Source organism: Saccostrea cucullata, unplaced genomic scaffold, assembly GCF_032062105.1.
Source record: "Saccostrea cucullata isolate Sc308-1 unplaced genomic scaffold, CSIRO_AGI_Scuc_v1 ctg1034, whole genome shotgun sequence".
Lineage (NCBI taxonomy): Eukaryota > Metazoa > Mollusca > Bivalvia > Ostreida > Ostreidae > Saccostrea > Saccostrea cuccullata.
In genome coordinates, this window is record NW_026932728.1 from 148,550 (window position 1) to 169,981 (window position 21,432).

Below are 21,432 nucleotides of genomic sequence, written 5' to 3' on the forward strand. Positions count from 1 at the left end.
GAAAATTAAGCAATTTTGTTTTAAAAAACGTATTTTGAAAAAAATATTAATGACTATTGATTTTAAAATTTCCTATCGATTGTCTCTGATGTGCTGCCTTCAGCTACGATTTTTCCATAGGTGTACTTGATTTTCTGGTAATATGATGTGTACTTGATTTAGATGACGAGGACAACATGACAGAGTGGGTACCCAGTGATGTAGAGGAAGAAGAGGAAACAAACATGGCCGGTGAACCAAGGTAAACCGGGGGGTAGATCAGGGAGGGGTGCTGAACGTAGACAAGCAAGATTTTATTGAATGGGGTGTGGCTTGTATATTTACCTGTAGGCTTGAATATATTGGAAGGGAAATTTATAGTTTGAATCTTTTTGCTGTATTTAACCCTTATCGTGCTAATCGCGGCATTTGCCGCGATCGGCAACTTTACGTTTCAGTGCTGGTCGCGGCATAAGTCGTTTTTGAATATCGGAAATTCCCATTCCTATTTTAAGAATAAAAAACCCTTGTACAAACTATTTTTGTGTTGGTATTTCATCATATCCGTTTTACAATCCAAAACACTGTTTATAAGCCCTGATTTCATTGGTTGAAAGTACAAAAGCTCATCAAAAAGACGCAGGTTGTATTCCTTGTTTACTTCAATTACAAAAATGGCGGAATGTATCGACAATGACGATTTATTCCTAAACAACGCCGAATAACCGCATTTATTTTAAATTATCTTAGTAATTTGGAAAAGATATTGCTTTTGAGTGCTTTGAGTATGTTCGTTTTATTAATTTCAACGAATTTATACCGGATATGTAGATATATTATTTGGATAAAGTTGGTGTTATGCAGACGACGATATACACGAGAACTGGGACGTTGTGGACACGTCTCCGAAATAAAACGTGCGAATTTGAGTTCTTTGTTCTTGTTTAGTATTTTCCTTTTACAATTATTCACACCATTGAAATAAATAAACATAAATAACTGAATAATTTCTCTAGTTTCTTGGTTAACGAGGTTTACCTGACGTACCTGTCTTACCTGAGCGTACCTGTATCACAGTAGATATATGTATAGGAAAAGGTGATGAAATATCATCGCATCAAAACTGTTTTTGATTGAAAGAAATCGTATTTGTTTTAAAAGAATGAAATTTTAGTGTAGTTTTGAGTAGAATGCACATGCATTAACTTTTCTTACCTGTAACTTACACAGGTGAGTTTTTAGAATGAATCTGATAATGGAGTGACATTTGTACTGATTCAAACTATAAAAATTATATAAGGATTATGGATGTATCTTAAAAAATAAAAATTCTACTGTAATTTAAAGACACTAATATTTAAAAAATGATTTTATTGTTTTATGCAGCACCCTGTTATATTATTATACAAATATTATAAAGCATGATAAGGGTTAAGTGTTCAATTTTTTCTTTTATTTACTGGCAAAAAAAATGCACACCCATTACGTGTTGAACATTTGAATTGGATGTAATATGAATTTCTTTTAGACATAGTAGTTAATTAAGAATGCATGGGGATTGATGTGGTACCTTGTTTATTTGTTGTGAATGTAAAAAAAAAATATTGTGTTGTTCATAACTTTAGTTCTATTCCTTCAACTCCTTGACAGGTGATTAATTCAAAGGGCAAAAGTATACTATTCCAATCAAGGGGTTAGCTGTAATTATCCAAACAAAATTTTATGATAGATGGCTGTGTAGGTAACCTTGGTCACACTGGTACATATATGTCCTGTTTAATTATGGATAGACATAATAATAATTGACCTGCTCTTAAATTCCCTATTTATAAGGAAGTAATTCAGGTTAGTAATGTAATATGTGTGTAATTGAGTATTTATGTTGGGTGGGGGAGTTGGCTGATCTAATGGCCTATAAATTTTGAAATACTTATTGTGTACATGTGTAAAGAGTGTTTGATAAACATTGTGTAAATCTTCAATCATATGAAAGGTTACATTGTTGTTTTAATAGTACATATTTTGGACTCTCATGTCAGACTAACTTTGCAATTTCACCCCAACCTTTCATGAAATTCACACATGTAGCTGCACTGTGAATAATTATATAGACACTAGTGGTTGTTTCTACTCCATAATGGATATAAGTTACCCTAAGTAACCCCGAACTGATAGTGTTTGCACAATATACTTCCTGTGTTTAAGACTTTTATATATTTATGTATGTTGTTTATGACTTTTGACACCTTCCCTTTCCCAGCACGGCCAGACGTAGAGAAAGCAAGCCGGATCCTAACAGACCAGTGTAACTTAACCTGTTCTTATTCCTATCTCTCTGTGTGTACAGCTGATTAGGTTCTTAGGCTGTTAGACCAAAGGATCACTTTATGTTTATTTAAGAAAAGAATTTTCCATTTTTTTTTCTGTGGAATCTGTGGAATTTTTAGAAGATAATGCATGCAAGTCAAAGTTTTTGACAATCTAAATAGCTTATTTATAAATCATTTATATGTGAAGCAAAACAAAAAAAAATAAATTTCATGATTGTCCCTGTTGGTGTTTAAGTACTGTACCAGTGTTTCAGTTCTGTTACTTTAAACAATATTGTATGATACATTATAAGCACAGATGATGACACTGAAGTAAAACCTAGAAGCCTGGTCAGCTGTCCACTTCTTGCTTGTTAACGTGCATGTATATTAAGGTTCATGAGCCCTCTGACAAGAAAGATAACCCTTACTCTGATTAATGATAAATAATCTCTTTTGAAAATTGTCAAGTTAAAAGGTGACTCATGTTAAATCTGGCACCACAAAATATGTAAAAATGGTTTGCATTTCAAATATGATTTGGATTTTGTTTGTAAAATCATATTAATAAAGCAACATTTTATGTAAACAAACAGGGACAAGATGACCCTTAACTTTTTTAAGATATTAAATTTTTCAGTGACAAGCTGATGAGAGATTAAACCATATTTTTCATTTTCACAGTGATAAATATTTGTGTATGAATGTACTTCACTGACAAACCTGTATGATCCAGTGCATGTGATATCTTTATCAAATGGCTAGCTTAAGAATGTGTAATCCTGGGGCCAGGAGAGCTTGTTGGCTGCCCATGATCCTGGTTAAGCTCTTGATTTAAGATATGTTTTTAAAGATTATTCACACTATGTTTTTATAAACATTTTCCACTCTGACAGACACTGCCAGACTTTAAACTTTGAGAATTCAATATTTTCTTTCTTATTTTAACATTAAATAAAAAATCATTTCAAAAATATGACTTTCTTCTTACATAATAATTAAATCACTCAATCTAAAGTACAATCTCTCAGTTATGCTATTTCTTTATTTTCATGTTTCTTTAAATGTTTATAAACATGCTTTCCAAGCTTCTCTTCAGTATATTTAAAGGAATAAAAAGAGAATGATTTTGAAATTCTCATTTATGAAAGTTTTCAAGAAATGTCATTTTCTAAAGGTTTTTAAAACTGAATCAGAGAAAAAGAAGATCTGTAACTTAGGTTTTACCATTTTTCTTTCTTTTAGCTCCATCCTTCAGATCCCTGGAGAGTCCACACTAAAGAGAAACTTTCAGTTGATTCAGCAGCGTGAGGGTCACCCCCAGAACTCCCGCCCCGTCCCCGTCCAGCAGCAAGGTCGACAGGGTCAAAGGCCGTCAAGTTCAAAACAGGGATGGCCCGGGCCATACCAACCACCGCAGGGTCCTGGGAGACAGCAGCAGATTGCCAGACCACCGCAGCCAATAGGTTAGTATACCTCTAGATCACTGCAACCCATAGGTCAGTATCTCAGACCACCACAACCCATAGGTCAATATGTCAGACCACCTAGACATTGATTAAGTGTAGAGAAACCAAAGAATTTAACACAGAACAGAATCTCTTCTTTTTAAGTCTGTTTTGTTATTTCTCGAATATGTCACCTCAAGATTAAAGTATGTCAGTTGTGAATTCAAAAAAGTTGAAACAAATCATCCCTTTAATATCTTATTACAGCAGGCATTTATATTTATGCATGGTAATTTTGATTGTGATATTGCATGGTTTTGGTGCATTGTGTTTCCAGTGGAGGAAAAGTCTGAGGATGTGAACCGAGACCCGGAAGCCGAGGACAATAGTGGGTCCGGGTCAGAGGACGAAAGCTCAGGTCACACAGACAATGTCCTTTTGCTATTTACTCAGAGCTTATATCACTTGAGCAAGGATTTTAATTCAACCCAGAAAGGGGAGAGTCCAGTGTTAACTCGCATGATAGGCATCATTTTCAGCTTTCTGCAGGGCTTAAATATTCCAGACATTCTGGTTAAGAAATCTACTGCCTCAGATAATATATCCGCTTTTATTGTTTCAATGTTTTTATATTGCAATATTATTCCATTTCGGAAAAGTTAAAGTTAGATGGATAAGATAATATAGATAGAAATATCATTTCTTGGCACTCCAAATTGAGTGAAAAATTTCATTGTTAAATGACTAGTTTCAAACCATTTCTGTTCTCTTGCATATCCCTGTACAACTCAAGCACCCCAGCCTGCTTATACCTGCTTTATGCAAATTAGTAATATTTTCCTTCAAGTCTATTTTATTGTAGAGTCTTGAAAATGAAATTTATAAAATGATGACCTATTAAACATAATTGATACTCCTTTTCCATGCCTATTATATCAATTTTATTTGACCTTTGAATGCAGTTAAGTTTACAGATAATGGTATGAGTAAGTTTTTGGTGGAGAAAATGCTAGCCTTGAAAGCACCGTATTATTCTCTTTAGTAAAGTTACTCAGCGGACATAGCATGACAATTTTGAGGGCCCCCCTTTTCAATCCTCTGCCCCTTCTGTCAGTTACTCTGGACTTTTCCCACCCACCCCTTTCCTCCTACTTTAAAGCCTTACCTGCTTTTTGTACTGGGAACTTTAAGTAATCTTGCAATTTATGCTAGAAAAATATAGAAAATATAGGGGTTAAACTTGTTGCAAATTTTTTGAGGAAGATATTAGTATTTCTGTGGGTTTTTATTTTAGTTTGAATTTCTTGTATATAAAAATATATTAAGAATTGAAAAAACCTTTTTTTACTTTTTTAGCTCTACTGGTCAGAGACCAGAAGAGCTTATGCAATAGTAATGCGTCCGTCGTCCGTCCGTCTGTCTAGCTGTCCGTCTGTCTGTCTATCTGTCTGTCTGTCTGTAAACAATTTTTCAAAATGCTACTCCTCCTACAGTTTTGGTCCGATTTCAATATAACTTGGCACACAAGTAGACTACACTAAGATGCATAATTCTGTGCATCGGTTTTTGATTTCGATGAATGATGTTGCCGAGGTTACTAAAAATAGAAATTTTTGTGAAGTTGTTTCAAAATGCTACTCCTCCTACAGTTTTGGTCCTATTTCAATATAACTTGGCACACAAGTAGACTACACTAAGATACATAATTCTGTGCATCGGTTTTTGATTTCGGTGAACGGTGTTGCCATGGTTACTAAAAATAGAAATTTTTGTGAAATTGTTTCAAAATGCTACTCCTCCTACAGTTTTGGTTCGATTTCAGTATAACTTGGCACACAAGTAGACTACACTAAGATACATAATTCTATGCATCGGTTTTTGATTTCGATGAACATGGTTGCCGAGGTTACTAAAAATAGAAATTTTTGTGAAATTGTTTTAAAATGCTACTCCTCCTACAATTTTGGTCCTATTTCAATATAACTTGGCACACAAGTAGACCACACTAAGATACATAATTCTGTGCATCGGTTTTTGATTTCGATGAACGGTGTTGCCACGGTTACTAAAAATAGAAATTTCTGTGAAATTGTTTCGAAATGCTACTCCTCCTACAGTTTTGGTTCGATTTCAATATAACTTGGCACACAAGTAGACTACACTAAGATACATAATTCTGTGCATCGGTTTTTGATTTCGATGAATGATGTTGCCGAGGTTACTAAAAATAGAAATTTTTGTGATATTGTTTCAAAATGCTACTCCTCCTACAATTTTTCGATTTCAATATAACTTGGCACACAAGTAGACTACACTAAGATTAATTCTGTGCATCTGTTTTTGATTTCGATGAACGGTGTTGCCATGGTTACTAAAAATAGAAATTTTTGTGAAATTGTTTCAAAATGCTACTCCTCCTACAGTTTTGGTTCGATTTCAATATAACTTGGCACACAAGTAGACTACACTAAGATGCATAATTCTGTGCATCGGTTTTTGATTTCGATGAATGATGTTGCCGAGGTTACTAAAAATAGAAATTTTTGTGAAATTGTTTCAAAATGCTACTCCTCCTACAATTTTGGTCCTATTTCAATATAACTTGGCACACAAGTAGACTACACTAAGATACATAATTCTGTGCATCTGTTTTTAATTTCGATGAACGGTGTTGCCTTGGTTGCTAAAAATAGAAATTTTTGTGAAATTGTTTCAAAATGCTACTCCTCGTACAGTTTTAGTCCGATTTTAATATAACTTGGCACACAAGTAGACTACATTAAGATACATAATTCTGTGCATCGGTTGTTGAATTCAATGAACGGTGTTGCCATGGTTACTAAGAATAGAAATTTTTGTGAAATTGTTTCAAAATGCTACTCCTCCTACAGTTTTAGTTCGATTTCAATATAACTTGGCACACAAGTAGACTATACTAAGATACATAATTCTGTGCATCGGTTTTTATTTTGATGAGTGGCAAGGATCATTTTTCTATTTATTGCTGATTTAAAGTCTCAATTCCAAACTTCTACTTTTCTCTTCCTTTGTTTTAAGTATAAACCAGTAGAGCTACAGTCTCGACAGAGACTTCTGGTTTTTTCATTTGTGAGCAAAACAATAGAATAGCATTGTACTGTAACACAAGAGAAAATTGCTTGATTTTTAGCTCTAGATGAGAAAAATTCAAAAAATATTAAAATAAATACACAATATTATATTTTTTTTTTATTTTGGCAATACAAAAAGAAAGAATGATGTTGACACGTTGCTCTTCTGTTAAATGTCCTCTGTAGAAAATTTGATTATATAGATGAAGTAATCTCTGACAGAATGTTTTGACCCAGAGTGATATATTTTTACCCCCTCTCCCTCCTCTCACACCCCCTCCCCCAAACACGCCGCACAAAGCACACATCTTAACATGTTAATATACATGTATATGCTCTCTCTCAAGTTCAATATCTATCTGCCAAATTTATATCTTTTAAATTGAAATATTTTGCACTGCTAACTCACCACTGGGTACTATGATGAAGGAGATAAGATTCTAGAATGAAATACATATGAATATTATTAACCCATAATCATTATGATAAAATTTGTAAACATTACTTAAAAAAAAATGAGTACTTGTAAATGAAGTTTTCAATTATAAGCCTGTGCAGTAGTTAAGATTGGATTTCTTGAAATACTGATGAGACTATGCATGCTTTTACTTAGTTTTGCTTCCCTTCCCCCCTGTAAGAGGTGGGTCATTTGTGTTGTCTTTGGCTAGTAAGACTTAAAGGAGAAAAAAGCGTATTAAGATGAGTCAGAGAGCATGGGGATTAATAACAGGAACATTTATGGCAGGAACCTTACTAATACTTGTATCAAACTGATTTGAAATTTAGAAGTGGTGGATCAAATAAGAGTTGGAAATACCCAATTACATGGTGGACAAGTGATTTACATGACTTTTGCCATTAAATAAATACTTTTGATACTCTCTATTAATGAGGCTATACATTGGATTTCAGTATGAAGTATCAATATTTTTGTTCTCTATCTTACAGAACAAAGGCCCTCAAGTAAAGCCCAGAAACCAGAGGTAAGCAGAATCTGCACTCAGAACAGCTGATAGACATGTTGTATATTGTAGGACCTGATAGACATGTATATTGTAGGACGGTACTGATAGACATGTTGTATATTGTAGGACGGTACTGATAGACATGTTGTATATTGTAGGACCTAGATAAGTATGCCAAACAGCTGATAGACATGTTGTATATTGTAGGACGGTACTGATAGACATGTTGTATATTGTAAGACCTAGATAAGTACGCCAAACAGCTGATAGACATGTTGTATATTGTAGGACGGTACTGATACAGCTGAGCTGATAGACATGTTGTATATTGTAGGACCTTGATAAGTACGCCAAACAGCTGATAGACATGTTGTATATTGTAGGACCTTGACATGTATGCCAAACAGCTGATAGACATGTTGTATATTGTAGGACCTTGATAGGTATGCCAAACAGCTAATAGACATGTTGTATATTGTAGGACATTACAGCTGATAGACATATTGTATATTGTAGGACATTACAGCTGATAGACATGTATATTTTAGGATATTACAGCTGATAGACATGTTGTATATTGTAGGACCTTGATAAGTATGCCAAACAGCTGATAGACATGTTGTATATTGTAGGACATTACAGCTGATAGACATGTTGTATATTGTAGGACCTTGATAAGTACGCCAAACAGCTGATAGACATGTTGTATATTGTAGGACCTTGACAAGTATGCCAAACAGCTGATAGACATGTTGTATATTGTAGGACCTTACACTGATAGACATGTTGTATATTGTAGGACCTGGACAAGTATGCCAAACAGCTGATAGACATGTTGTATATTGTAAGACCTAGATAAGTACGCCAAACAGCTGATAGACATGTTGTATATTGTCCTGAGGAGGAGAAGCTGATAGACATGTTCCCTGAGGAGGAGAAGGGCTCCTCAGATGAGGAGGAGGAAGTTGAGGAGGAGGTCACAAGGGACGGAACTCTTCTCGCCTCAGAACCCGCCAGACCTTTGTACGTATCAGGTTTTCAGTTTTGTATCTTCGTTTTTTTCTTCATAGAGTAGTTGTTTAGTCTGAATCTGTAGATTAGCTTCAATTAAATAAAAAATAATAAAGCATAAAAGCAGAGGGAAAATCTTTTTAAATATTTATTGTCTTTTAGTCCATATATACTTAAAATAACACTGAATTGGTTTTACAACAATAACACTATTTAAAGCAACTGTGCTTTAAAATATTTATTTGACCTGTGGTCCATATTTGATAAAAATGAGAATTTGCTTACTTTGGAATTATTTATCCCCCTTTGAACAGTGTTGGGTATATGGTGATTTGGTTTTATCCCTTTGTATGTCCATAACACATGGGAGTATTCCATCTTTTGCCTGCAATTCCTCCTATACCACTGAATTAAACTTTATTAGAATTTCACAAAATTAACATTGCATAGTACCATTGTGCACCTCCTATTTTACTTTTTGATCGGACAGATACTTGGGGTTTCCTATAATAGCAAACACAGGACTTAGCCATTATTTTCATATTGCAGCCCACAAACAGTAACTTGGATTTTTGAAAATATTTATTATATAATAAATACATGTATGTTCAATATAAATAAACTATTCCCAGGACATGTGTTAAAATTTTAAAATCTGGACTGTTTGTTGTAGAAAAAGAACTGCTATGTATGTGATGTTTGTAAGATTTTGTTTAATACAATTTATTGAATGCATTATATATACCAGAATTTTGTATATATAGTAAACACCTATATATATAATCATATAACTGTACAACTGTCCTTCCCAAAGCCTGAGTATAATCAGTTACAATTAATTAACTTTAGTACATCCCATTGAATACAATACATGAAAGTTTTTTGAGTTATGAATATTTATAACCAGAAAAGAAAATGAAATTTAAAAAGAACACATTGAATTAAGACATAAAGGAATATGGGCTTAAAGAAAACTTTATTTAGATCACTTTTATGTGAATTAAATTTGAAATTATAAATTATTTTTATGATAGGGACTTAGTATTATTTGTTATAAATCTCTAGGAAATATAATGAGACAACATTTGGTTTAAGTACTGTAGACGTACTTTTTTCCACGGGGTCATAATTCCGCGGAATCTCAATTTCTGTTTAATCTGCGGGTAGAAAATTACGCGGATTTTCTACTTTGTTTCTATATGCCTTACATTTATATTAAGTATGCTTGGACAAATTTCCGCAGATTATTTGTGACCGCGTACATAGCGTAAATTAATACTACGCGGAAAAAAGTACTTCTACAGTATTCCAATGCTTTAGAGAAATGAATTCTCCACACAGCTTTGATTTTCCCAAATCCTGTTGAAATCTCCATATATATATAGACCATGCTGGAGTGTGTTTTAATTATTATAGTGTTAATTGCTTGTTAATCTAACGAATGTCAGAGATTTATGAATTATGTATCATATGTTTGTGTATATACATTATTTAGCAAGAGAAGTGCCCTGTCTGATTACTGTTACTTTATTATAAGTTGATCTCTCTAATAATTTGTTTTTCAACTATTTCTATTAATTTTAATATTAATCAGATTCTCTGAATTTTATATTTGTATGCTATTATTATGTTTATTATATTATAAATTATCTTTTATAACAGTATACGCTCAACATTAAAGGAGTATACTGTGTTTGAATTACTATTGTGTTTAATCAGTTTACCTATAATTTTATGTTTATATATGTTTTACTGAGATGTGCATTTGAAGCATTTATTGAATAATCAGTGGGGTTTTTATTTTGTGCTGGAAATATGAAATGGTGGTGTACATATTGCACACTATAATGGGCAGATAACTCTAGCAGTCATTTTGAGCAAACTAATGGTGCATTTTACACTGCCAGTTTGTCATGTAAATAAAAGCAGAAAAGAAGGAACATCAATAAACAATCAATAGATATAGAGGAAAAATTAAATAATTAGAGAAATGTATAATAGCAATTGCCATATTGTAAATATATCTGATAGGTATGATTTTCAAAACAAAAGTGTTAACTCTGCCTTTTCTAGGCATGACCTCAAATTGGAAAATGAAAATTTAAATAAAATACCGGGTACTTTTTGGTTGATTTTTCTGTGAAATTTGATCTTTTTTTCTCTCTGTCTCATAATTAAGGCACTATTGATGATGCAGGATTTTAATATTTATTTGTTAATCTGTTTTAGACCTACTGGTGGTTTTAACCATGACACATTAGAAACCCTGTCTTCCATGGTCATCCACACAGGTAATGTCTGTCTGTCTGTCTGTGTCTATATATAACCATGACACATTAGAAACTCTGTCTTCCATGGTCATGCACACAGGTAATGTCTGTCTGTCTGTGTCTATATATTACCATGACACATTAGAAACTCTGTCTTCCATGGTCATGCACACAGGTAATGTCTGTCTGTGTCTATATATTACCATGACACATTAGAAACTCTGTCTTCCATGGTCATGCACACAGGTAATGTCTGTCTGTCTGTCTGTGTCTATATATTACCATGACACATTAGAAACTCTGTCTTCCATGGTCATGCACACAGGTAATGTCTGTCTGTCTGTCTGTCTGTCTGTCTGTCTGTCTGTCTGTGTCTATATATTACCATGACACATTAGAAACTCTGTCTTCAATGGTCATCCACACAGGTAATGTCTGTCTGTCTGTCTGTCTGTGTATCTTTTTTATATTTGTAAACATTCTTGATTTATGTGTATGTCTGTATTTCAGTCATTTAGGATAATGACTTACTTTAATTTCTAGTACACTTTTTTTTTCACAGAATATATTTGCAAAGCATTGCATCACATTTCAAAATTTCATGATAATAATAATATGTATTCTTTATGAGTTTAAGTGACTGTTATATCATACAGAGCTTTCTGTTTTGTAGACATTTCACCCTCACACTCCAACCAAAGCCCCGCCAACAAAGTCAGCGAGAACTCACGTAACCGTGACAACGACGACGGAACCCTGGTCGTCAGAAGGGTGAGTCTTATGTTACAGAGGGGTTATGCAATTAACCAAGGGGCCGGGGAACTTTCTCTGTAATGAAACTATCCCCTGTTATTTTGGCATTGTACGTCAACCCCCACTTGGGGAAGAACCAATAAACACCCTTCTTGCCCTCATCTATTTCAGTTCTTATGGACAACCTTATGCATGTGTTTGTCTTTCTTCCTTAGATGTCATAAAATTGTGACAATGAAAGAACCCGTGTCATTTGAAGGATGTGGCTAATGATATACATTTATCTGTCTGTCTTTATATCTCTGGTGATAGTTGTTGGATATGTATCGCTGAAAATGCTCATGAAGAAACAAGTTAGTTAAAGAAGGGGTTATGTTTTAGGGAGGGACTGGGGGTAACAGGATTTTAAGACAAAAGGTCTGTTTCATTGTAAAATGTGAAATGTAGAGTAAAACTTCTCTCTGGATCAAAATCAGTTTGAACCTGATGTGTATGTGTCATAGTGCATATAGACATATTTCTAGTGAGATTTGTACATGTATGTTGAGGTATCATCCTAAATTCAATGATGTTTATTTATTGACAGCCTTGTCTGAATACTTTATCATGAAGTTAATACCTGAGTCAATAAAACAAGGGGGATTGATGGAGCAGAAGGGGGGAGTACCTGCTGGATTCAGTCAGACCCAGCTGGGTACAGGATTAGGGGGATAACAGGGCATTTAATGGTGGTAATGATAACAGACTGTAACCTCTAGGAGGTCAGGAGGGTGGGGTGTTCTGTAGGAAATCAGGACCCCCCTGATTGTGTGAAGTAGCAGTGGGTGATCTCCATATTAAATCCATGTTGTGAATTTTAAGATTAGAATGGTTTTTGTTTCAATTTCTGGGTTGGTTAGGTTCAGAAATGGGGAGAAAGAAGACAACATTGTTTTGAGTTTTACAGTAGGGGAGGGTGTCCTGTTTAATTCATTAATACTTAGCTGGTTAGAGGATCAGGGGGACTGAAGGACATATAAAGGTCTGTTACAGCTGGGAGGAAGGGGGGTGTAGAGGGCTGGCTAACAGACAGTCTGCTTTACGGGGAGGTCAGGAGTCAGGGTATTCTGACAAGAGCATTGGTTAAGGTTCCTCTACCCTTGTACCTCTGAACCAAATTAAAAAGTTTTTCATTATGAACATCTAGCATGCTGGAGTAGGGGAGAAAAGACCAGGATTAATCCTCCTCCCTTGATTATGTTTGGTGAGGGAGTGAGTTCTGCTCTGTTAAAAATAGGATTGCTGAAAATCATGAATAAAACAAATTACTTGCAGATACTGAATTAATGGAAATTAGATACTTCTCTTGCATGTATGAACAAATGGGATCTTAATTTAGTAAAGCACTGTTTTATGGGTTTAGAAGCACATAATGTAAAGTGTCAAACAAAGAGGCTGGTTAAATTACAGTTGACCTGTACAGTTAGATTAAAAAAACTTCCTTATTAAATCTATAGGAGGGAGAATAATGAGTCACAACATGGAAGTAATCTTAAAGTCCAGAATAAACACTGAGATAGTACTGGGGTTGGAAAAGTAACAGTAACAACTATTAGATAATGTACATCCCTGTAACGTTCATAGGTTTATAGAATTGATGTGTTTGTGTTGGGAGGTGGGACAAGTTTTATTAAATTGTTGGGGGGGGGATGGTAGAAGAGAGGGGCCAAAACCTCCTTAAGACTTGTGTTTTCAGAAAAAGACTTAATTTGTGATTTTCTTCTAAGGAAAGTTTATTTTAAAGCCAACTTTATTATGTCCCTGTTTACCTTGTCGTGATCAGAAGTTTGTGTATCTGTCATATTGATATCACTTGTATATCTTTTATTTGGTTTTACCTTGTGTAATATCACTTTTATCGGTCAGTCTTGTATCACTTGTCCCAGTATCGTATTCACTCCCTGTGGATTAATTTTCATAAAGGTGCTTCACCTGTAAAATGTTCTTGGGTATTAGGTGTTCAGTGATCTTGAATCAAAGTCAGAAGTTAAGTGAAAGCAGATCTCTATGTACTATTAAGTTTTGTTGTGTTTTTCCCCCAAGAGTTCTCCAAGATTAGTCATCTTCAGTTTATTGCTGACTTCTGTTACTGATACATAGGATCAAACGCAGAGGTGACATAGATTGTTCATAATCAGTGTATTCAGGTTATTGCTGACTTCTGTTACGGAAACATAGGATCAAATGTAGAGTTGACATACACTATGTGTCCTTATCACGTATCTGTAATAAATAATACATCACTTGATGTATAAGAATCGTTAGATAATTATGATCACTATTACACATTAACGACTTTATACAGTACGTAACACTACCCCCCGTGTGTCTGTGTGCTGCTTTAATCTTCTCAGTGGTGACATACTATCCCTCTATAATACACCTTTTTCTGACCTTATTTTTATAAAATGGATAAAGGCCACAGTCTGCAGTGATAAATATTTTAAGAGCTGTGCCATCATTGTTCAGAAGTTATTGAATCTTGGTGTCATTGGAGGTAAATTAACACCTGTACTGTACCTGACGACTCGGGTTTAACAAAGAGGAGAAAACACTATGTCACCCTTATATGGCAGATATTGGGGAAATTCATCAAATTTGTCCCCTGAGTTGGGATAATTGTTTTTTTTTTTAATATGTTTGATGGTGATGGGTTGATGAGATTTGGAAAGATGACTGATGGAGGAGTTGGAAAACATCCACAGGGCTAGGAGTGGGGAGAGAAGGGAGGGTGTCTAAAATTTATAATCATCAGGCTATTGAGAACTTTCATAATGTTGATAACTGCTGATAATTAGCTTATTTAAAAATTGTTTTTTTTGATAATTTTTTTTAGCTCTCTGTGAATATGTTTGAGGGTGTTCTAACATAAATCAGGCATTTATTTTAACAAAAGGTCACAATAAAGATATCCCGCTAGAATTGACAAAGGGTAATTTGTAGAGAGGGAGATTGGGCCCAGCTGATTTTCTCTAGTTTTATTTTTCTTTTTTAAGAGATTGAGGAGATGTTGATTAATATTGGCCCCTTTACTTCTAGTACCATTAGAAAGTGTAGAAATTTAATCAGCGGGAAACATTGAATTATTCATCCTTTACAATAATCAGCAAGTTTTATTGGTCAGGGACCAGAAAATTCGGATCATTGTTCCTTCCGCTGTAGAGTTAATCCAAGACTTTGTTAAAAAAAAAAGAATTGGAATAAACGGTCTTGTGTGAGTTGCCTGCTGACTCGTTTCTGCTGATTGTCAGGACCTCAGTGATCGATCTCGGGATCTCGAGTTCTGGAGAGATGGAGAGTACCGGTATTATCAGGGACTTAGTCCTAATGCCGCAGAAACAAATTACAGGCCTGTGAACTCCAATATGGCCCAGCTTCCCCCAGGAGAGTCCAACTGGCTGATAAATAACAGGATTTGATTTCTGCAAATAAATTGTTGTATCCATAGGCAAATAAACTAAAGCCCATTCTGGATTTGTATAGAAAAACTCATATTTATAAAGAACTATATGCGGTATTAACCAACATTTGCCCCCCAAAATCAAACTTTGATGGAGTAATATTTAATTAAGTCCTTAAACAGGGGAGTATATGGACTTCAAAGCAGAATAATTTTTTTTTTACGTAATGACGTCACAAATATGACGTAATTTCAGTTTTTTATGAATTTTGCAGAAAAATGTACATATTTCGTCGATATTTTAAATAAAAGTCACTGAGCGCATGTGTGTTCAGGATAAATATTTTGATATAAGAAATGATCAATGAAATAAACATGCTGAACACACAATAAATTTTTGTGAAATCCATTTTGGCTGAAAAAGGAATAAACTAAAGCCCAGAAATTGTGAATACATTTGAACTATAATAAACTTAACTACAATTTATTGAATCAGCACATTTATAAATTTGAGATATCTTGAAAATTGGACTTTTCCATACTCTAATATGGAAGATTATACCTGTTTTGATTGAATGAATTGCTATATGGTACACAGAGAGTAGAGTAAGGGGGTCTGGATTGCAGCTGAAGAAAATTGTGTACATAACATGACACAATGAATGGCAGGAGATGTAATTTTAGACATTGTGTGCTTAAAATCTGACTGATAAGGAATTAGAAGTCAAAATAATGTAAGGGGGTCTATTGAAATCAGGCTACAAAAATAAACATTCTGATGTTTTAAATTTAGCTTGGGTTTGGTCTAATTAGTTGACAAAATATTATTGTATTTTGACACTGTTGTTTTTTAAGTCTGCATAATGTTTTTTTCCCCTTTTTCTTCAAGATGTAAATTGGAGATAAAAATTGTACACTGACTTAAAGCATACTTTGAAGCCATATGCCATTTTCTCTTAATATTTATTCAAGTGTCCTTTTTTTAAGAATGAAAGACCGAAATTTATACCTAAAATTATTTACATGAACACAAACACAATAATTATCTTTTTATGATTTGATGAAAAAAATTAAAAAGCCACAAAGTGGAACTGAAGTATCAGAACTGAGAAATATGCCAGAATTTCTGTGGAAAATTTAAATTTCATCCTGAAGTTTTAATTGATGTTTTACAATTGAAAAAGTTGTTTCATGTATATTTGGTAGGCCACAATACACATCAGATGTGTTTGTTCGTGAAAGCTGTGAAAATTGGGGGGAAAATTGTCTTTGTGTTTGAGGCAGATATTGTTGTTGTCTTTTTAAGTCACTAAAATTGACTATAAGAGCATCTCTTTGACTTATGTAGTCTTTGTGTGTAGTGTCTCTGTTCTGGGGGTCTCTAACATAACATGCAGGGAAAAAATCTTCTGTCTTGAAAGATACTTTGGTATATTCATAAAGTGTTTGAAAGCAAAGTTTTCATGTATGTTACTTAAAAGAACTGAAAGTTACATCATTTTTAGTGCTGAGGGAAAAAATGAAAGTTTCTGTCATTATTTTATGCTGTGCTGTGGCATCCGAGATGAGTTAGGACTGTATTCCAGAGAGGAGCTTCTATTAAGCTGTCAGTGGCTCACTTGAACTTCTTCTTCAGCTTCACTTGATGCTGGCTTAAATTGATCATAATTCATTCCACATCACTTCACTGCTGCTTTTGACGTCCACATCATTTTAAAAAAAAAAAAAAAAGAAAAAAGAAAAAAAGAAAAAGGAAAGGAAGAAAGAACATAAAGAAAGAGAAGGAAAGAGAATATTGTGAAGCGTACTCATCATTTTTGCAAAATATTAGAAAAATTTTTAAAATAAAAAAGAATACTAAGAAACAATTAAGAATTAACGATATAATACTATCGAGTATTTCACACAATAAAACCCCAGTCGGCTCGAGCTCCCTTAAAACAAACGATGATTTTATTTAATGCAAAGAATGTCAATTTCTATTACATGTACTGGAAATGAACTTCCAACCGTAATGCTAAAGAATACCCCCCCCCCCCAAAAAAAAATAATAATTATCTACTAATATTGGATTCATGCGAGACTTAAAAAGTCATAATTCAACCTTATTTATGAGCATCAAAAATTGAAAAAAAAAATTGAGAAAATTCAGTTTAACCTTTAAAAATATATGTAAAACTACCTTAAGACCAATAGTATTTGTACATTTTTTTTTATTATTGTTGCAAAAAGTTAGATACTAGAATTGTGAAAATTTTTGAACATGTATACAATATACATACATGTATGTAATCTGCAAGAAAATGAGTTGAAAAGAATTTTTGTCCTTGTTATTTTCAATCTTTAGAGGTGTATTTTTAACATTAATGTAAGCCCGACTATCAGGTCTGTCTAAACCACTCAACCACTCTAACCAACTACCGTATGTAACCTTACGTATTTTGTAGAGCTTCGAACGTCTAAAATTGTTTTAGTCGGTTCGTCAAACAACCCTATTGGACATTTCCTGTCTCATTTTTGAGTGTTTGTCCGCATTTTGTACAAGAAAAGAACAGACCTCAGTTGTGCTGCCTAACAAACTGAAAACGTGTAAGAAAAATGCTATCAGAGGGCTCAAATATGCACATCGGAATCGTCGAAAATTCACCAGTTTCCGGGGGCTTCGCCCCCTGAGCCCTTACCAGGGCTTTGTCCAGGACCCATTGGGCCCTTAAGGCGGCCCATTACCCCCGCCTTTTCAGACGTCCACATCAAAAGTACCCTGGCTACGCCCCTGACTGCTGCTTTTGAACCTGTACTAGAATTTTCTCAGAGTTCATTTTTACTAGGAGACACAGGATCAAGGCAATTTCAGAGCAAGAAGTTTTCTTATTGTGCTGTTGTTTAAATTATAACATTCCGGGAACATATTGCTGATCAGAATTGATTTATTATAAATAAAAAGATTAAAGACTTTGGGAATAAAACTTAAATGAAAAATGATATTTTAATTGCTGCAGAGTGTTTATAGTTCAATAAGGATATTCAGTATCCATGTTATACTTCAATAAGAACCGATCAATCATCTAGGAGCTCAAGAAAGCTTGGAAGAAAAGAAAAATATAACATATCCTGTTTCACGCGGCAGTAAAATTATAAACAAAGTGTCAGAAGGCATGCCAAATCTTTGTTATGTCAGGTCTTGTTTAGCGAATGTGTAGAATGTAGATTCATCATAGACCAATAAAAAAGGAGCCGGTTATAGGCATGCCATGTTTATTATAGATAGATAGTTTGTGTGTGAAGTAATGTCTTACAACACATCTGGTGCACATCTCTGGTTTCTGCTCGGCTGCACTTTGTGAATATAATCAAACTAAGCAGATTTCATTAAAATCCATTATGGCCAGATGAGAGCCTTCTCTGCAGTGATGAAGGAGGTCTGCTGGGTTTATTTAGAAGCTATTATTGGAGCTCTGTGGTCACATGTTATTGTTTTAGATTTTTGAGGTTTCCCCCTGGGGTAAATCTGGTTACTCCCCCGAAATGTTTGGAGTCTGATGGTGAAATTATGTTTGGTACTTGTTGGAAATGCACAGTGTTATAATGGAAAAGAGATTTTCAATTTTAATGGAAAAAATCTTAAATTTCTTGATATTAAATTTTTAACTCAGCTTTTTCCAATCTCCACAAAAAGGTTACTGAGCAGTTAGAGAATGTGTTAGAGATAGAAAGAGAGTCTTCTACTGCACAAGAAATATTTTACAAATCATCTTTTGAAAGTCATTCAGACAATTCAATTCCGAGGATTACTTGTATTTTAGAATTTCAACGAAAAAAAATTACAAAGACGTTAATATAACACAGTTGTACTGCCCAGATTAATTGTCATTTTTGAATCACCTCTGCAACAGTTAATAGAATTGTGGAGTTCCCTGACAGTCCAACCAAAATCTGATCTTGGAAGAAAAAAAAAACTATACAGGTGTGTCCAGAGATGCCAGATTTATTATAGCTCTCAACATGTTCATTTGTGTCAGGAATGAACTGGAGGTTTGGGAGGCAAAGCTGAAAGCTAGGATACATATTGTACATAAGGCGCGGATATATCTAGTACATAGTTTAGTTACATATATTAGGACTTGGATACATCTCCTAGACATATAAATGCTGAAATGAAGACCCCCACCTCTTATCTTTGTCTCTCTTTCATTTTTGAAACAGCAGTTGTAACTTTTATATATAGTTTCTCATCGTATTCATCAAAAATTTGGAAAGCACGAGACACCATTGAAGTAAATTCCAGAGAAATCAGGGAGGTGCCTGCTATTTAGTTAGTATCCAAGAAGAAGATAAAATTTGTGTCATTATCTGGAATAATGTTTACTCATCACATATTAAAATCTATTAGATGATCAGTGTAAACTAGGAGATGATTTAACATAGGAGATATGTAGTTACAGATAACTCGGGTCACACATAATTAATGGGCAGAAGTGTTTAAGGTATCAAGTGTTTGTAATTTATTGTGCTGCATTTTTAACAACAAAGCCAGGGTCTTAATAGAACACCTGTGTAGTTCCTATAATTTGTCATCTACAGTTATATGTCTTAGTACATGTAGTTTATTTTAGAGAGAAAAAAATTGATATGCAATTTTGGTTTTTCTTGTAGAATTGCCCACATTCAAGGCATTCTTTTTATCCTACCCCCTCCTCATTTCTATTGTATTTGGGAGAATTTAGTAATATGTTTGTTTAACATTTTTATCCCCAGTTAGAGAGTGCTTTACATTTACCATTATTTGACATTGATCTTTAGAGGGTAACATTATATTCTTTGCCAGATAAGGGTGAAAAAAGGAAAACCCTAATTAGTTAATTACCAGCAATTATAGAGGTGATGAATGATATGGCACAGAGGACTGAACAAAACGGAATGTGTATACACGTGCTGATCTAAAGAAAGTACAGGAGCCATGTTATAATGGGTACAAGGCATGCTAGCTGGTATTTTGTTGATATTGCTCTCTGATTAGAACCAGGTTCAACCAAATATTTGTGGGTGGGGGATTAATACGCCCTTTTCCAAGGGGAATTCATGAATTTGTGCATTTTTAAAAAATATTGAAATTGAAATTATCAGCATCATCACAGGTTTTTGAATATATGTTAAAAATCTTCTTCTACAGACCACTGGGCTAGGAAAGATGAAACTCATGTGGTCCAGGTAGAAAGCAATGACCCCCGGGGCTGGTGTAGGAATATATAGGAAAAGTCTTTAAAAATCTTCTTCTCCAGAACCACTGTACTAGGAAAAATCTCTCCTCAGGTAGTGTAGCTTCTGACCCCCGGGGCAAGGATCCAAGTTTTACATAGGAAAGCAATTACCACTGTTAGTGTCCTCAAAAAGCACCTGATATATAGGGTAAAATCTTCTTTTCAAGTACTTCAAAGCACCTGCTAGTGTAGATTCTAGTTTGTTCAAATGATACTAGTCAAGCCCGACTCACTTGTGTTGTCTCTCTGATTAGAGGTTAATATTTGTGGGGGGGGGGGATTAATATCAATTCTGTGTTATATTGAAATTAAGCACTTCAACCGGCTTGTGTTGAGAAAGCAATGATAGGCTTCTCTCCTGTGTGACTCCTCAAAAAGCACCTGTTAGTGTCCTCAGAAAGCACCTGTTAGTGTCCTCAAAAAGCACCTGTTAGTGTCCTCAGAAAGCACCTGCTATTGTTCTCATATACTAGTACTCACTGTCCTCCTCAGAAAGCACTTTAAGTTGAGATAGGTCCTGTGTCCTCATTACCTGATGTCCTCACATGGAAATTCATAAGATCCCTACCCCATGCCATCCACTATTTATGAAGCTTTAGAATTGCACAATAAAGCAAGCTGCTCTGGTACTTATCAGAGTACCAGCCTGATTTAGAATCAAGAGAAGATTTCAAGGTTTCTGTAAACACTGATTTAATGAAGACAGTGTAGGAGAAAGCATTAAGTTAAACAAAAGGATGTCAGGTATTATAAACCAATTATGAGGGGTCTTTGAAGTGGGGAATCTGATGTTGTGTTTATTTTGAAAGAAAGGAGATCAGTTTCTGGAACAATAACATTAGGGGATCTGGTGAGGACAGAGAGAGGGGGGAATGATCACCGGGGAATGT

General features: G+C 34.4%; 1 protein-coding gene across 2 annotated transcripts in view; it reads left to right on the top strand.

The window, feature by feature from the left end:
• The window catches only part of LOC134235930 (traf2 and NCK-interacting protein kinase-like), a 49,517-nt gene that overhangs the window by 9,425 nt on the left and 18,660 nt on the right, over window positions 1-21,432 (top strand). Inside the window, exons 14-22 of one of the 2 annotated variants that reach the window (XM_062718105.1) lie at window positions 163-241; window positions 2,240-2,284; window positions 3,534-3,754; window positions 4,074-4,154; window positions 7,795-7,829; window positions 7,970-8,014; window positions 8,743-8,834; window positions 11,052-11,113; window positions 11,766-11,863. In XM_062718105.1, the coding sequence (XP_062574089.1) occupies window positions 163-241; window positions 2,240-2,284; window positions 3,534-3,754; window positions 4,074-4,154; window positions 7,795-7,829; window positions 7,970-8,014; window positions 8,743-8,834; window positions 11,052-11,113; window positions 11,766-11,863 (758 nt within the window). The remainder of the gene's footprint in view (window positions 1-162; window positions 242-2,239; window positions 2,285-3,533; window positions 3,755-4,073; window positions 4,155-7,794; window positions 7,830-7,969; window positions 8,015-8,742; window positions 8,835-11,051; window positions 11,114-11,765; window positions 11,864-21,432) is intronic. The other variant, XM_062718104.1, reaches the window with a different exon arrangement.